General features: G+C 39.6%; 1 protein-coding gene across 1 annotated transcript in view; it reads right to left on the bottom strand.

Annotated features, from left to right (window-relative positions):
* Positions 1 to 6,219: 6,219 nt before the first annotated feature.
* The window catches only part of C17H7orf50 (chromosome 17 C7orf50 homolog), a 120,625-nt gene continuing 109,643 nt past the window's right edge, over positions 6,220 to 17,201 (bottom strand). The window contains exons 4-5 of the mRNA XM_058815894.1: positions 12,002 to 12,083; positions 6,220 to 7,666 (exon numbers count right to left, since the gene is read on the bottom strand). Coding sequence (XP_058671877.1) covers positions 7,484 to 7,666; positions 12,002 to 12,083 — 265 coding nt within the window. The 3' untranslated portion in view covers positions 6,220 to 7,483. The remainder of the gene's footprint in view (positions 7,667 to 12,001; positions 12,084 to 17,201) is intronic.

A 17,201-nucleotide genomic window follows, 5' to 3' on the forward strand; every position in this document is an offset into this window, starting at 1 on the left:
TCAGTTAAATTAAGTTGTAATCTACTCAGGAGCTTGCACAGGAAGGCAAGAAAGATTCTGGTACAATATTCATAATGCAACCATCTGCCCACTGCAGAATGTCCATCTCTGAGATTAAACACTATGTTAAAAGCACTGGAAATTCAAATTATATAAAGTGTTTTCTTCTTTTTGATCATAAAAATATCTGACAGTGGTCTGGGTTCTGATGTGTGTGTCCTCTACAAGGAATTAATAATTTCTAAGAGTAGCATCTCCCTGCCACTGTTCCTTCACCATGTTCACCCTTCCCACTGCTGAGGGGCTCATGAACGACCCTGTAATTTGGCCAGTGAGGGTTTGTTTCCATGAAGGGACAGCCTAGGGTGACCCTCCATGATCCTGCCTGGAAGCTGCTCCCAGGAGCCAGAGGAGGCACACACAGGCTGGATGCTGGAAAGCACCAACACATGTCACTGCCCAGACAAGAGGCAGAGCCTCCGAGCCTTACCTGGGCACTGAAACCCTTCTGTTTGCATGTTCCTTTTCACTCATCTCAGGCACTTCTACAAGTGCCTAAATAACTTCTACCACCTCTCTCAATTTCCACAAGACACCCAGTCTGGGGTGAGGTTCAGACTGGCCTCGTCTCCTCCAAACAAAAGCACATCCAGATGCAAGGTCTGCATTTATTTGGTGGGACACATCCCCAGGGAACAGCTGGGGGGACAGAAATCCAGAGCCATCCTAAAGGAATGTGGGGGATATTTTAAGGATAGTTCCATTCCTATAACTACAATATCAAGATCTTTCAATCCTCAATACTTCCTGCTATCCTCGCTGAAGTGCCAAGCCCCTGAAGGAACATTTTCACACAAAGACAGAAAGTGGAAGCACAGTTGGGTGCACAGGGGTGGTGTGGGTACAGCTGGGGACCTAAAAGGGAAGTGTGAGGACCATCTGCTGACAAATGCTCCTGCTACAGCAGGCACTGAAAGCTGCCAAGAATCTTTGGTAAGGGTTACAAGCAACAGCTGTACTGACCTGAGAGAGACCACAGCCAAGGAGAGGATGGTGCAGGCAGAACTGAGCAGTCAAACTGGAAATCAGCGTTGCCTTGACAGTCCTGCAAGCTGCCACTGGAACAGGAGATCGTGGCTTGGACACAGGCTGCAGGCTCATCACAGACAGAGTCTCCTGAGCATTACCAACACTTCAGGTTCATTCTGTAAGTGAAACCAAAGCAGGCACTTCCTTCATGGGGCTGGGAGGGACCTGCAGGCAGGTGAGGCTGATAGCACTGCTGGGGTGAGTCTGAAGAATGTCCACAGTTGCTCCATTATCCATTTCCTGCAAGAATCCAGAAGTGGTTCATGGACTGCAGCCCTCCAGAGGGTTCTGAGGCTGCTCTGGACACACAAATCCTCTGTATTTATATTGTAGTAACACCATCACCACAAAACAGGACCCAAAGTCCTTCCTGGCCCTGAGATGCCACCAGAGCAGTAAATGGGCTGAGGCTGCTGCTGAGCATGCTTAGGCACTGGAATTTCACCCAGATTTTTTCTGTTTAATGCCAGCTGCTTGTACACAGGGTCCTGCTTGCAATCAGCCCTGGTATTTTCAGCTGGCTTGGCCCTGAGCACTAACCACAAGACTTCAGAGAAGCTCCATCTTTATTCTTTCCAGCATATCACAGTGCCCCATTAAACAGGGACAAAAGATTTCCTTATGTAATAGGGATGCTATTTGTTATTTTTAACCTTCTGGCAGCCAGGATTTGTGCCAGGTGGCGTTCTGCCTTAACCAGGGAACTTCAGGAGGTTACATTCCTCACTGTCATCCCTGCCCTATGGCACAGTTGATGCCCATACATGGTTTCCTGGCTGCCTGTCCCTGTGCCTATCTGTGAGCATTTATTTGTGACAGCTCACAGAAATACCAGTCCTGTTTAACAAGGTAAATCAGCATGCTGATCAGTCCTTTCCAGGACCCTGCAAGAGCTTCTGCTTCTAATAAAGGGTCCTGTGAAGCCCATGTGAAACCCATAAAGTCTGTTTACACGTATCTATGCTACCAGAGAAACACCATCGCCGTAGCTGAAGTTTTCAATTTCTCAAGATAGCTTTAAAACAGTTTGTTTAGTCCAGTTAAGCCCATGGAAAGCAGACAAATAAAATGGTGGCAACTCCCAGCAGCTGAGGAGTGAGAGCAGGCAGCAAGGAGGGCACTGAGCCGTGGGCTGAGCATCCCGAGCAGCTGGGACCCCGGCGCTCACGCCACTGCTCGCCTGGCAAACTCCATCAGCAGCATCCCTGCGCCAGATTTGGGCAATTTCATGGAGCTTAAGCAAGCCTGGCTGGTACAAAGGATGCTGCCAAAGCCTGTTGTACCTCCAGACCAATACAGGGAAACACAGTGCCAAACATCCTTTGGGTCCAAAGGAGCTCCACAGCAAATGATGATTTTCACAGTGCCACGGCTGGTCTGGCTATCTGTAAGCAAGTAAGAATGACAGATCCCGTGTCCCATGCTCACAGTTTTATAAAATACACATGGGACCTTGGGGAGAATAGGTTTAAGTTGTCACAGATGTGATATTTCAATTAGCAGAAAATATTCATTAAAAATTCTGAATAACTAAAGTTAATAGGGAATGTAACTCCACCTTCATATGAACAGACGGGTATCTGGCAATTTTAACTATGTGCTCACATAATTTAGAGGTTTTTGCTTGTTTGCCTCTAATACAATCCCCCTTCATTCAGTCTCCAGGCTGGAGGCACAGAGAGGTAGAATTTTAATTCTTCTGGCCATTTATATACATGTGGCATTTCTTGACCTTTAAGGATTTGATTTTGAAACCTATTTAACTTTTTGACGTAGGTGTTTTTGTGGGTTTTGTTGGGGAATGCCAAAAATTTTCTGCATGTAAGGAAAAAAATCAGTAAGAGCAACTGTATGAGTGTTCTTCTGTTTGTACCCAGAGGGCCCTCCCTCTGTGTCTGCAACACCAGTTTCTTAGTAGCACAAGCTTCTTATTCAGCTTTGTTTTGACAAAGAAAGATAAACCACTGTTTTGCTTTGCCCTTCCCCCACCATTTACTAATTAGTTTTATTTAGTTTGCTATTCCACGCTCCTTGAAGGGAAAAAACCCACTTATTTTAAAATAATAATTATTTAAAACCACTTTAAGTTGTTGACTATGTAGGTTCTAATGAAGAATTTAAAATAGAACATAATTATAAATCACTGTGCAAATGAGCTTGTCCTGCACAGGCAAGGACATTTAATTGTGTCCTTGTATGACTGGAATCACTGCAAAGAACTAATATTCCTATTTGCAGGGACAGAAATAACAAGCACATTCAGCTGTACAGAAAGGAAGACATAAAAGGAAACCAAAGGCTAAACCAGAATAAGCCACTGGAAAGTTTTATGTCAACAAAAATGGATTTAAATTAAGTAACATCAATTCGGTATTTTGACTGTAAATGAATCAGAACATTAAAACATGTTTTAAAGGGAACATTTGTGATGAAACATCTATGACTAGTTCCTACACCAAAGGAACAGGAAAGTTCCTACTTATTTCTGTGCAGGATCAAAGCCCAACTGCAAAGTCACTTCTCTGGCTTTGGGACTGCTTTGCAGACCTACCTTTTGAAAATGGGAAGAGCAGCAGAGCTGCAAGGAAAACACCGAATAAATAACTTACCAGTTGCACACAAAGGAAAACACGCCTTGATGACATAATTAAGAAGTTCCATCCTACCATATATGCATGAAAGAGTAAAATTTAAATTACACAGACAATTTCCATTCTTATGTTTTCTAATTTTCTGAGTGCTTGATTTTGCAACTTAAATGTCTTTTATGATTGCTGGTTTTTTTGACACTGATTTGCAGAAATGGGAGTAGATTTTAATGTTTTTTACTTTGCCTTACTCAATGGCAAAATTTAGAAAAACCCACAAAACAAAACCAATACCCCCAAGCTCAAACCAAAGATGTGCATTTCTAAGCTATTTGAAATAATGGGATGAGTCAATAACCACCTTGCTTTAAAATGAAGAGAAACACAGCAGAGCAATTTTCCAGTGACAGGAAATAAGGAAATAAACTACACATTCAACAAGTCCACGATGCCCTTTCCAAATACAAACACAATTCATTTACACAGTAATTTTACAATGATGATAACAAATTAAAATTGTGGGCAGACAGTGGAGAACCAAATAGATACACAACCCATAGCAGGATCAGCCAAATTAAAGGGAAATTCTTCCACTGTCAAATTTTGAGTAATTAGTACTTCCATTAGAGGCACAGTTCCAGCTTTAAGCAATTCTAAGTAATTAGTGTTCCTTTATTTTGCCTGGAAGTCCTGACTTCAGCATTCTCTTAGGACATGCATTCTGCTAGCCAGAGCCACACAATGCAGATTAACTTGACTAGAAGGCGATTAGTGCAGGCAGATGAAGATGTAATTTGTCATTCTGTACACACTTCTACTTCTAGCCTGGGATGCAATTTTTATTAACACAGCAGATTGATTCAAACAGAGGCAAAGACACGATTTTGTTCTATCTGTGCCCATCTGATTGCTTAAGATACAAGCACAGAGATTTGAAAACTGTACATGACCAAGTGACAAAAAGGGAATAAAGTGCCAGATGACGTCTTCCCACACAGCTCCAACCAGCTACAGGAATTCAGGAACTGACTGCACACTTAATAATTTAAGATAAATAATTTAAAATGCACGATGGAGGAGATTTTTCTAGACTTACTCATCACATAATGTAAATCCAGGGATGAAAATGCCAGGCTGAGCAGGAAGCCGAGGCTGGTGTGGTGGATAGCACACGGACAAGGCAAAATTTGCTTGCTAGAGGCACTACAGCATTGGCAGTTTGTGGGATAAGCTCTCTGGGTCCTCACAATTTTGTCTTTTAAACAGATCTAGCAATACAGATCTCCCAAAAATGTGTGCTCTTGCATTTCCTGGCTGTTGAGAAGACGACTTGTTTGCCAAAACAAACGGCTGAAAATTCTTGAAGAAAAGGTGCCAAATAAAAGAATGAAATGCAATTAAAGTGTCCTTTCCTATTTGCACTACAACATCAAGTATTAGACAACTCTTAGAATATTTCATATTGAGCTCTGATATGCAAGACACAGCACCACCAAGCAGCAGTTTTACAAATCTTTTACCCAATTTCAAGAGCCCTCTGACCATTGCACAGTACCTACAGCAAAAGGCACGTGGCAGGAAGCGCCATGCTTTGCTTTCTCTGCCAAACACAACCACAGCAACAATTACCTTCAACTGTAGCTTCTGAATTTTCCATAACTGCAAGAAGAGGAGCCCCAGGACCATGACCTTCCCCCAGCAATCAGTGGGACTGAAGGGAAAGCTGGAATTGCAGCTGAGGAAGAGGAGAGCAGAGCAGGACCTATTCCCAGAGGTCTATTCTTGTGCTGGTGAGAGGATGTAACTGTTTTTGTTGTAAATACTACTGTTCACACGGCCTCCAGATTGACAGGCCTTGTGTGCTTTTAATATCATTTGATATAAAATGAAACATGACATTCTTGATCTACAAAGCTTCTCTTCTTACAGATTTGTCAGCATTTATACATGATCAAGACTAAGGTCCAAGAAAGGCAAATCTTGCCAAATATGCCAAAATCATAAAAGGCTCCCATATTTTTGCCCAGATCTTACCTTTATCATCTTTTTTACAATTATTTTTCAAAGTGCAGTTGCAAGGTGCTTGTGCTTTTAAGCTAGGAGGCATGTTGAGTGCACAATGAGGACTCACATTTTTGTGTGACAGAGAAATCAAGTGGGGATGTTCAAATGTCTTGAGGGAGAAAAAAAATTCTTCTCTGACATCTAACATGCAATGATAAACTCACAAAAAGATACTTTGGAAACTTCATTCCTGAAAAATTCCTATTTTCCCTCATGGAAAGAAACAAATATCAGCTTCTGCTTGGAGGGACAGCAGCTTTTCCCAGCTGCGTATTCTCACATGTAAAATATACGACCCAATGATCTTTATGAGTTCACTAAATGTCAGGATCACTTCTTTTTATTACAGATCCTTTTCACCAGGTTTCTCACTGGAAGATCAGTGCTATACAGCTCAGAAAGGCTTTGGCTCTCTCCTCTGCAGCCCTCATCCAGCTGTGCCCTGAGGCACTGTCAGCAGCTCAATGAAGAACCTGGACACTGCTGCTCAATTCTGCCCCTTCTTGTGCCAAACTCCATCCCAGTTATTCTTTTAGATGACGGCCTGCTGGTTTCTAGTCTTTTTTGGCTGAAAACATCCTTCTCAGTAAGTCAGAAAGCATAAGTTATTTGTTATTAGTAATACATTTCATACTTTCAAAGATTTGTACTAAGCCATGACAATGAAAGCTGTCAAATCCACTCAAATGCTTCTTATTGGAAATCAGGTCTGCATATCCACAGATCCTCCCCTCCTTCAACCAAAAATTAAAGCTGTAATTCCCCAAGACAGCCACTCTTCTACACCACCACACATTTCATACAGTTGTTATTAATAAAGTATGAACAATGTTTGCAGAAACATTAAAGAATCAGGTCAAGAACTCTGTCTGAATACCAGTGTTATTAAATAAGCCAATCATCCAACTTTGAGTAATTAATGTCCTTGGTTTTTACTTGAAAGCCTCACTTTCAGCATGTTCATAAGTGACAAATGTCCCATGCCAAAAGGAATGAACATGAATTAACTCTTTTGGATGCCAGTTGCAAGAGGAAGAGGAAAATGCAATATTGGCAGGCTGGATACAGCACAGCACTTCTGATTGTAGGCTAATTTTAGCTACAATGTGATGATTTCACCACATATAGTCAAGGATTTGATCTGTTCCCATCTGTGCATTATCTGAGTATCTAAATAATTGCCCTAATGCATTTGAAAACTTTAAAATATAAAAAGAAAACCAACAAAGCTGATGGCATCTCCAGATCACCGTGTGAAGTACTAATGAGCAATTATACAACCTGTGTTCAACAGACTGAAAATGATCTTTCCCAAATCCAAGTGACATCCTTCTGAAGCTGAAAGTGAGAGATTACAGCTGGCTGAGCATGCACTCTACTGTACACTCATTTTAAAAGCTGCCATTGTAAAAGACCCTCCAGGCTTTATGTTGGTTCCTTTGCTCTTCATATTAAGAGCTGCAATGTTCCTCATATTTAACAGTAATTAGAGGGGGAAATGGAGAAAAACTAATGAAAGGGAGAGAGGTTTATTCTTCTAAAGAGGTGCAATAAGATTAATAGCAAGACTATGGGCTACATAGTTATTTTTATTTCATCACCTCAAAACATGATAAATATTTTCAATCGGAAAAAATTACGAGTATAAAATTTAGCACTATCTTTACAAATCCTTTACAGCCTCTGTGTGTGACATGCTCTCCTTCCCTCCACCAGACAACAATTATGACACAGAAATACTCTCAGGACAGCAGTTGTAGAACTTGTCTGATGCGCTCACACTTCCCCAGCAGGTTTGGGTCTTCTCCATCAGAACCATCAAATTCCTTCATAAAAGCTTCAGCTTTCTGCACAGTTTTGTCTCGTGCATTGCCCTGAAGCCCTTGCAGATAATCCAGTAAAATGGTGAAATACTTGTCTGGAACCTTGGAAGAAAAAACAAAAGGAAGGAAAAACAGGTTTATTATCTCCCCTCTCAATATGCATTCACAATCACGTCACAGCATCACCTGAAAGACAATCAGGAGAATGGCACAGGCTTTGCTGTTTGCCAAGGTCCAACTGCAAGTGGAAATCCAAGTGGAAATGTTTCCTGCCAAGGTTCAAGCTGCCAGGAGGATGGATGGACTCTGGTGAGAGGACTGTCATGTGCTCAGATGGGCAAAGCATCTGAGAGGAAATGCTCAGCAGATGTGGAAACGCTGATCAGCAAATGCAAACACTGCCTGACAGGGAGCCCAAGGCTATGAGGGTTGGTGGAAGAAAAAACAAAACACATTAGCCAAACCCTCCTTTTGGAAACACACATGTAAATCTCACTAAATTCAGTGAGAACTGCATGCATATGTCTGAGGGAAGATTTTTGCTGGAATTCCCCTCACCCTTACCCAAAAACTGTTTGCTAAGATGAGATACCACCCACTATCGCACACTTTGACAGAATGCTTATACAAAGGACTAGAATGTAATTTGAAAAACAAACTCAAATTCAGACATATGGAAATAATTTTTAAATCATGCCGACTAAAACTGATAGGCTCTACCAACATGTCTAACATTAAAAGCACTTTAGTCATCTACAGTTGCATTATCCACATTTCACTCCCTTTCTAATTAACTAGTCAGAGATTAAGTTTTAGCTTATCTGGTACAACATACAATTTAAATTATCATTATATTAATCTTGACAATAATTTAGCAAGGACTTTGGAAGGATTTATTCAGTACTTCATACTGAAGTACTTTAAAAAGGAATATGTGAACAGACCTATGCTGATCTCAACTTCATGTTGTGTATCTGTGGAGCAGGTTTCAGCCAATAACAGGATATTTTTTGCTGTGAATCATGAGATGTTAAAATGATCTCACCCTGCAAATATGTTTCTCCATGTTTAACTTTACACATATAACTTGACATGAGTTAAGTTAAACACATACGTAAGTATTTAAAGGATTCGAGAGTAATTATTCGAGGGCGGTTTCGATTCTGCAAAGTATCAACATTTCAGAGAAGACAGAGCTTCAACAGACACTTAATTTACAACTTATTTCTCCATGGACATTTGGCAGCCGAACTTTGATCACTAAAACTTCTATCACTCCAAAAGAAGAGGAAGAAAGAATATTCCAACACTGCCTTCATCAATCAGGGGTATTACAAAGTAATAAATCAAAACTTAAGTCTGCATTCAGCCTCGTAACTTGTACACTATGGAAAACCTTCTAATTCTTCACACAAACACTCTTGCATTAAAGAAACAATTCAGCTACAAAAGAAATATTAATTTTACAATGACGAACACTGAAATGGATGATATATGAAGCGTTGTTATACTATACAAATCAAACACAGTGAAAAATATCTATATTTTTGAAAGTTTTCACTCACAATAAGCTGGTACTAATAACAGATGAACTCATTTAGACACAAACAATTCCAGTGTGACAGTGTTCCTTTAATGCAGTTATTCAATACTGAGCTTTTAATGTCAGTAACATTTCCACATTTCAAACCTTGGCTAAATTATCTCTGTAATTTACAACTCTTGTTCTCAGAGCTCATGGCATAGACATACCTGTGGAAGTACAGTTATTATTATATCATTTAAGCAAATGGCTTGAGGGAGCAATTGAAAGCCTGCTCTAAATTTAGAAATCCTAAGTGTGCAGACTTAACATGAGGCTGCCTGAAGCCTAGAAAACATTTAGCATTTGGCCCTAAGGGTGTCCTGGTGTTCAAAAAGTCTGATTTTTTTCCTTTAACATAACACAGCTCTGAGGTTTATTTCATCAGGAGCTCACAACACAGCACCCCGTGGGCAAGGTAAGATCATATTTCCTCCTGACTTACACAGACAGCAGAGCCATAGCAAGGACTGGAACACACAAAGAAAGTTAATGAAATCCAAATTTAAATTCTTCAAATACAGTAGTACAAAAGCAGTAATTTCAGGGGTCTTGGTGAGGTTTTCCAAGGAGGAACACAATCCTTCTTCCAAGGTCAGTTCAAGGCTGGTTTGAAATTGGAGATCAAGATCTCCCAGCATGGCTCTGGAAGTCAAAGCCAGGCTTATGGGATTTTGTTATTATTCTTTTGTTAAACTGTTTTGACCTTTTTCTTGTTTCTTTTTCTCTCTCACACACCAATCTTTCCTCTCTCCTAACTTCCTAATATACACTGGAGCTGATTAATATGGAAATAATCCCAAGTGAAATAATTCCTGTCTTTGGGAAAAGCAGGGAAACACTAGGAAAGAATACCAGGAAAAGAACAGTTCTGACTTTTAATTTATCCTCTGTATTTTCAGACCTGGAGACCTGCAGACACCCACATATTTTGCAAAGCAAACACAGATACCAGCAGAGAGAAGTTCAGCTCGTTGCTGCCAGGCTGCATTTTGGGTCACCTTCCAAGGAAACTTCAGCCACCCCACCACGCCCTGAAATCCAAAAGCTGAAGACTGATCTAGCAACTTCCTAAAATGCTGTGCCAGATGATAAAGACCAACAAATAACCTAGTGTTTATTTAATCCTGGGTGCTGGAGAAGTATGCACACCATAGGTACACAGGCCTGGCTTGGAAGCTGTCAGCCAGCCACCAGATGGATTTTAAAGGAGCTTAAAACACCATTTATCCAGCAAATTTTAAAACCTCAACTTATTTCTTAGAGAAAGAGGCCCATCAGTACAGGAAACTCGATTCAGGCCTTTGCATGGCTCTTCAGTAGGCATCCAAGTGACACCATGAGATCAAAGATGCGGCTTATGAAGGAAAGAAACTTCTGTCTCCTTTTGTACTTTAGTCATGCTTGGATTACCAACAGATTTCATTCTGTAATGGACAGGAAGTTGAATTTGGGTAAAAAAAATATTCAAAAGAAGCTGGGTGTGCCCTCCCTATGGTCCTGATGAAGAAAGAGACTTCATCATATGCTTAATTATAAGCACTTGAGCAGTTCTAGTAAATTCACTGAATCTGGATGCAGATGTTAAGCATTCTCTGAAGCTCATATTCAATGCTCCTCTGATTATTAAACTACAAAATATGTGAATTTAAATAAATCAGAGCACTTCCATCAGAATTTTAAGAAAAAGGAAGTTTCATTTCAGTGTTGAGAAATAAGGAGTTAAACTGTGTTTTGATACACAAAACAAATGCTACTTACAGTTCATTGTGTCCCAGCATATTTCAACACAAAACCAAAGTAAACAGGTAAAGAAGTAAAAACATCCTTCTGCCTGCCAAACAATTTCTAGGTAGCTTTGAAGAGCATACACTGATTTTGAAAGGCTGATAAAGACTTTAAAGAGAGAAACTTAAAAAAACAGAAGATAGAGCAAACAACCCAGAACCCAAAATCAAATTTGTATTCTGCAACCCATCTTGCTAAAGTATTTACACCATGTGAACATTTTGGCCTTCATGAAACTCTGTTGTTAATTATCTGGCTGTCTAAAAAGGTAACACCCAATGTCAGGTGATTGGCTTTAGAGCTGCTGACTAATTTGGGTCAGGATGATTGGTATGAGTAAATGTTCAAGTGTACACAAAAAAATCAGCAAAACTTAACTGAATGTCAACAAAATGAACCAACAAGTGAAACACTGTGCAAATGGGCAGAGGTTTGTTCTATTGCACAACAAAATTAATGACCTGACACCCTCATTTGATACCACAATGGTCAGATACTTATAGGAAATTCAATGTGTGTTGTTTCTTAAGTTATGAAATGAACAGATTTCAGTATGGATTCAAGCCTGGCTTCTGGTTATACTTTATGCTTTTCACAATCAACATCAGGTTTCACTTATATTTAAATGAGAGAGCTATTTTAACATCTTGGCAATATGGTTGTACATCTTCCATGGAGCCCAGAGATATCTGAAACAATATGAGAACTGTGGTTTGCAGTATTGGGTTCCACATGAGGAAATTCAAACTAAGGATATGACTCAAATTCTCAGCAAACTCCAGATTTAAATAAATCATGAATCTGCTCTCTTTATGCTTGCTATATATCAAGTATAAAAATCTAGCATGCACAGGACAATGATCACCAACAAAATAAAAAGATCAGCGACAAGCAATTAAAATGCTTCAGCATCTTGGTTAAAAACAAAGTAATTTGTAAGTTACTAAAAAATTATGAGACAAGTGCATGGCTAGTACTAGGAAGTTTTGGTTAATAAAGAATAGCTATAACTAATGTATAAGCCTGTATCATATTTGTTCTGAGAAAAAAACAGCATGAATACAGACCTTCTCTTTATCATACATGTGCAGGAGAAGCCATGTCTGTCTTGTCTTCTGAAACTTCCATTCTTCTGGGTTTTTAGACCAGCTGTAGAAAATTAGGGGGAAAAATTACTTAAATGGAATACTGTGATATCAAAACATTCTTTATTTAGAAAATATTCCCTACAAGGCTTCCAAGTGACTTTGTATGCATGACACACAGTGTCATGGCACTGTGGGACACAGATACTGGCACACATTTTGTACAGGGCCACCTGGCTTCTCTGCAAAAAATTATAGAAGATACTATAGCCAAGAAGGTTAGAAATTTTCTTTAGAAATCTCTGATTCCTTGAAGTTAAATATCCAATCCCACCCCCCAGCTTTGGCCAGGCCTTTATGACAGGTCACTGCCCTCATTTGACCAGGACAATGGAGCACCCCAAATCCTTACCCCTGCTGCAGGGCTAACTGAGAATTTGGGGAGGTGCAGGGGACAAGAATCAAGCTTGGGTTTCAGAAAGTTGCTGTTTTTATAAACAGAAATTTATATGAAATTAAGCAGCCTCTGAAGGACGGGAAGGAGAGACTTGTGCTACAATGGTCACCTCAGCAATGGCTGCAGCCCATCACAGATGGCTGCTCTAAACAGAAAAAATTCATCCTTCAGCAGCAAACGTTTTAAGGCTTGGGCTTGTCTAAATCATGACTTAAATATTTATATTTATAGGCTAAAAAAATGGGATTTTTATGTCTCTCTCTCTCTCATGAAGAATACTCAATACTGTTAAAAGTGAGAGGCTGAACAAATGATTAACATCTGCAAATGTTTGTTGGCTGTTTGGCAAACACATTTGCAATATACAAAATTTTAGCTGGGTTAAAATAGCACATCCATCTGCATATTGAACATGTTTTTAAAGCTGGTATATTTTGGTTTAGATAAAGGCATTTATTTCTATTAAAAATGAGCAAACCAGTAAATCTATCTATGAAATGAAGACTGCTTTCTAAAATAATGTGCTTGAAAATTAGTATTATGACATGTACAAAATCTGACAGCACACTAAAGTATCATTTGAAAAGAAAGAAAAAAAAATAAGGAGAAAACCCAGAAACTTTCACATTTATTTGATTTTTCTCTAAAGAAAAGTAGGTCTCCAGAGGGTAGCATGCAAGATGCCATTAATGTTCCAGCTTGTTTTACACAGCAATAGAGAGCACAGAAATCAGTTGAAAAGCCAGCTGGGTATGAGAATTAGTATTGTTTAAACACTGTCAAGTCCAATAAAGCAAAAGAGTCCTCATCTTTGGTGAATGCTGCACCAGCAAATACATTGTTCAGTCAATTCAATGAAAGAGAAAAAAAAAATGAGACCACAAATTTGTATAGAAAGGTTTCATGGAAGCCTCTGAAGAAAACCTAAAGAGAAATTATTGTCTTGATGTTCAAATTCAGAATAAAGAAAAAGAATCACAGCTCATTAGGGTTATCATCAGCTAAATATATCAAAATAGCTTATAACCAAAATATAAGGTAAAAATCAGACCATTAACAGTAAATCAGGAAGGACAGACAAAACCAATAACCACAATATATCATCCTTTATGTGCTTGAGCTAAGTTCTACAGATGAGCTGATTTAGAGGCTTCTTTTGGAATAATAATAACTTGGCAGAAGTTTTCAAAACAGATATTGCACAAAATCAGGAGGCCAAAAAGCTGACTGATACAAGTTATAGAATTAAATAAAAACTATTTTTATGGTGAAACCATCCCTCCTCCAATCAACCCCAGCCTAGAACCCAAAGTAATCGTAAAACAAAATCACACAACCCTTGGTGTCTTTGCAGCAAGGTGCCAGCTGGACAACAAATGACACCACATGAAGTGTGAAGAGCCAACAGAGAATGAAGTAAAAATGGCTTTTCTTGTGGGTGCAGCTTGTGGGGCCAACAGCAACCTGCTCATCTGTACCCACTGATTCTGTTTGCCAGGCAAACACAGCAGCTCCTGACAGAGAAACTGGGACTTCTGCAGGAAGTCCTTCAAAACAAACAAAATAAAGCAATGCCAGTGCTTTTTTAGGCTATTCTTTTATGAGGCTCATCCTCAAGATGAAGAAGGTAAGTTTAGAATTCTTTTCTACATAAATAAAGCCTGGAAACAGTTCACATTACAGTCTTTGCAAGGTGACAAGAACAAGCTGAGTGACAGATCTGTGACTGCATCCCAGGAAAACAGTTCCTCTCTAATGAAAACCTTTAACATGTTTGTATTTCTCTAAACTATTCTATGTATTTCAACATTTGTGATGATACCCATTGGTTGTACACACCTCAGAGCACTCTGAATCTTCTACTCTGCTAATTTTATGTTTCTATCACAGTATCACCTGAGTACTGTTGGCACTGAAACTTAAAAAATACAGCCTGATTTCACTTAATCTCCTATAAAACTATAGGATGTTAAAATATCTTTATTACCTAGTTTATAAACAACTGAGACCAACAAATGAGTGCACTATGAGGTTAATTGCTCTTATTAACCTATTACCAAAACCATATGCTCTCTTCTACAAGTTAAGGAGAGTTGTTGTACTCCTGCATCCAAGACTCCATATGGACTTTAACTCCTGTGAATTCTCTTGCAGAAACAAACAAAAGTTTTAGTTTGTCTTCCTGAAAGTTTCTGCTCTATATACACCACAGTAATTCATATAAACAACAAATACTTTAACATAATCAACTGCAGAAAGTACATTTGTGTCCATTATAGCACCAGAGCCTCACAAGGCATTTCTTTTGTTTTGTGATCTGCCCTATTAGAATTAAATGCTACATTATTAAAACAAGAAAAAATAGTATTTTCCTTAATAGCTATAGGTGTATTCCTATTTTCAGAAAATACTCCAAAGTTTTTGACTGGTACTCCATCCATAGTTGAATCAACAATGCCTGTTTCTTCTCCTTCAGGCAAATGGTCCTTCTCTTGACCCAAACTCCTATCAAACTGTGGGCAAAACACTCCTGATAATGGGTGCACAATCTCTAATGCAGATAACATGACGGCTGCTCCCCCAACAGTTATTAATATAAAACTTTTCCACTGATTGCTATGATTATGGCAGCTTTTTTCTACTCCTGTGACAGCTTTAAAATCTATGGAAAAGAATCACTCCATGACGAAGTGAGAGGAACACCTCCTGTTATTAGGATGACATCATTAGTACATTTTTAGAAATGCTCTACTTCTAAACTAGAAAACTTCAACCCTTGCAACACAAGAGAGATTTCATTTTGCTGTTTACATGCAGATAAGCTTCCTTGACATATTCAGCAGGAAAAAAGGCTTTTCCTTCGAGTGATCAAATATACAGAGCAAAACCAACCACATTACAGTTAAACCCCCTTTTTTTTACAGACAATTGCAACCTCTTTCACAGTTTGAATTAATTTGGTATCTTGTGGAATGATCTCTGTCAGGATCTAGTACAAACTATGGAATTGGTTGAAAAATATACATGTGTAAAACATGTATTATTCCAGGGTGCCTCGCACTAATTTTCAATATATTGTACAAACACTAATTGCCTTCTTTACACAGCTAATGCTTGAATCTTTCTCATGAGCTCCAGCTCATTGAAAAAGCACATTGGTTGACTTTAGTTAAAGAGAACTTAAATGTTTGTGTGAATGATCTTCCTAAATGGCTTTGAAATTGAATAGACAGAGGAAATGAATCAAATAAATCAAGCAGCTTAGGAAATTTTACATTTGGGCTTTTGTTTTTTTAACAGGAGAGTCTCATGTAGAAAAACTGCCCAAGATTCTCACTGGTCTATCTCATAAATGATTTTTAGTGTGTCTACAGTCGTCTCCCATAAATCTACTCCCAAAACATGGGAATTCAGGCAGTGCAAGGAGGCAAACAGAAGGCAACTGGAGTGTGCAGGGCAGAGCTCTCGCTGGGGTGTCCCGGGAGAAGGAGATGGGGAAGGCAAAGCAGGCAAATTGGTTCCAGAAACACAGTATGAAAAAAACATCATTGTTACAAATTGGATTCAGGAAGTCAACACAATGCATCTGCTGAGACTACTGGCCAGGACAAAACTCTACAGAGCTGTCACAACCAGCAAATAATCACTGAGTGCAGAAAAGCTCAGGGCTGAGAATCAACCATTTTACTGATTCCACTTGAAAAAATTATTGGGTGGGAGGAAAGTCTCCAGAAACCAGAAAGACAGACAGGGATGTGACTGCTGACACCTTCCAGAGCACACCAAAACACTGCTGTGTGCCAGATGCAAGGACACCTCACCTACATCCACTGCTCCAGATGAGTGCCCCTGGCAGTGCAGCCCACCCTGGATACACCTTTCAGCCTCAGTATCTATTCAAAGAAAAGCAGATTGCCATCAAATTTGGATTTCTCCAGCATAAAGAGCAGGTTTAACATCAGGAATTAACCTGAAAGTTTTCTCCAGCCCTGAGGAGCACTCAGAGCACAGACTCCTGCAGTTCTCCTGTGATTTATCCCATGTCTGACATCCCCAAGCTTCCCTCCAGGTCTGGCCCATTGCACCAAAGTCAGGGCTCCACTGAAAAGATCTATGGAAAACATTAAAAGCATCAACAACATTACATAGAAATAGTCACATTCTTCCTCTGGGTACTTTTCTGTTTTGATACACAGATTCACCACTCTGCAACCTGTCCTTAAGGATCACCTGTGCCCTTCCACCCCAAGGCACACAATTAAAGCTTGCAGGAATCAAGTTAGACCCTTTATTCTCCAAACTCTCTGCAAACAGCATCATTCCTGAGCTCACCACCCTACCCATAAAATGTGGACAACAGGTGTTTCCTCAATAAAGAACAACCATACTCCAAAAAATTCCCTTCAAGATATTTAAAGCCTTGCTGAAACCCTTGGCACTCAAGGGATGTGCTGGAATATTTCACAGTGCAATGCACACAATTGCAGCCTCTTTAAAAAACCCCATGCACTGGTGTTAAAGACCACTCACTGCCCTTATAAGGCCTGAATTTGGAAACTCTGAATGCTGTTATCAGGGCAGTCCAGAGGTGAGCCCAATGCACATATGGCCAACAGGTGAGCAGGGAATGCTGCACCTCAAAGAGGCTCCTTGGAACCCCTGGAACAGCACAGAGGGAGCAAAAATTGGCATAAGCTCAGTCTTGTGGGAGAAGAGCCATTTCAT

The sequence above is a fragment of the Ammospiza caudacuta genome, chromosome 17 (genome assembly GCF_027887145.1).
Source record: "Ammospiza caudacuta isolate bAmmCau1 chromosome 17, bAmmCau1.pri, whole genome shotgun sequence".
In the NCBI taxonomy this organism is placed as follows: Eukaryota; Metazoa; Chordata; class Aves; order Passeriformes; family Passerellidae; genus Ammospiza; species Ammospiza caudacuta.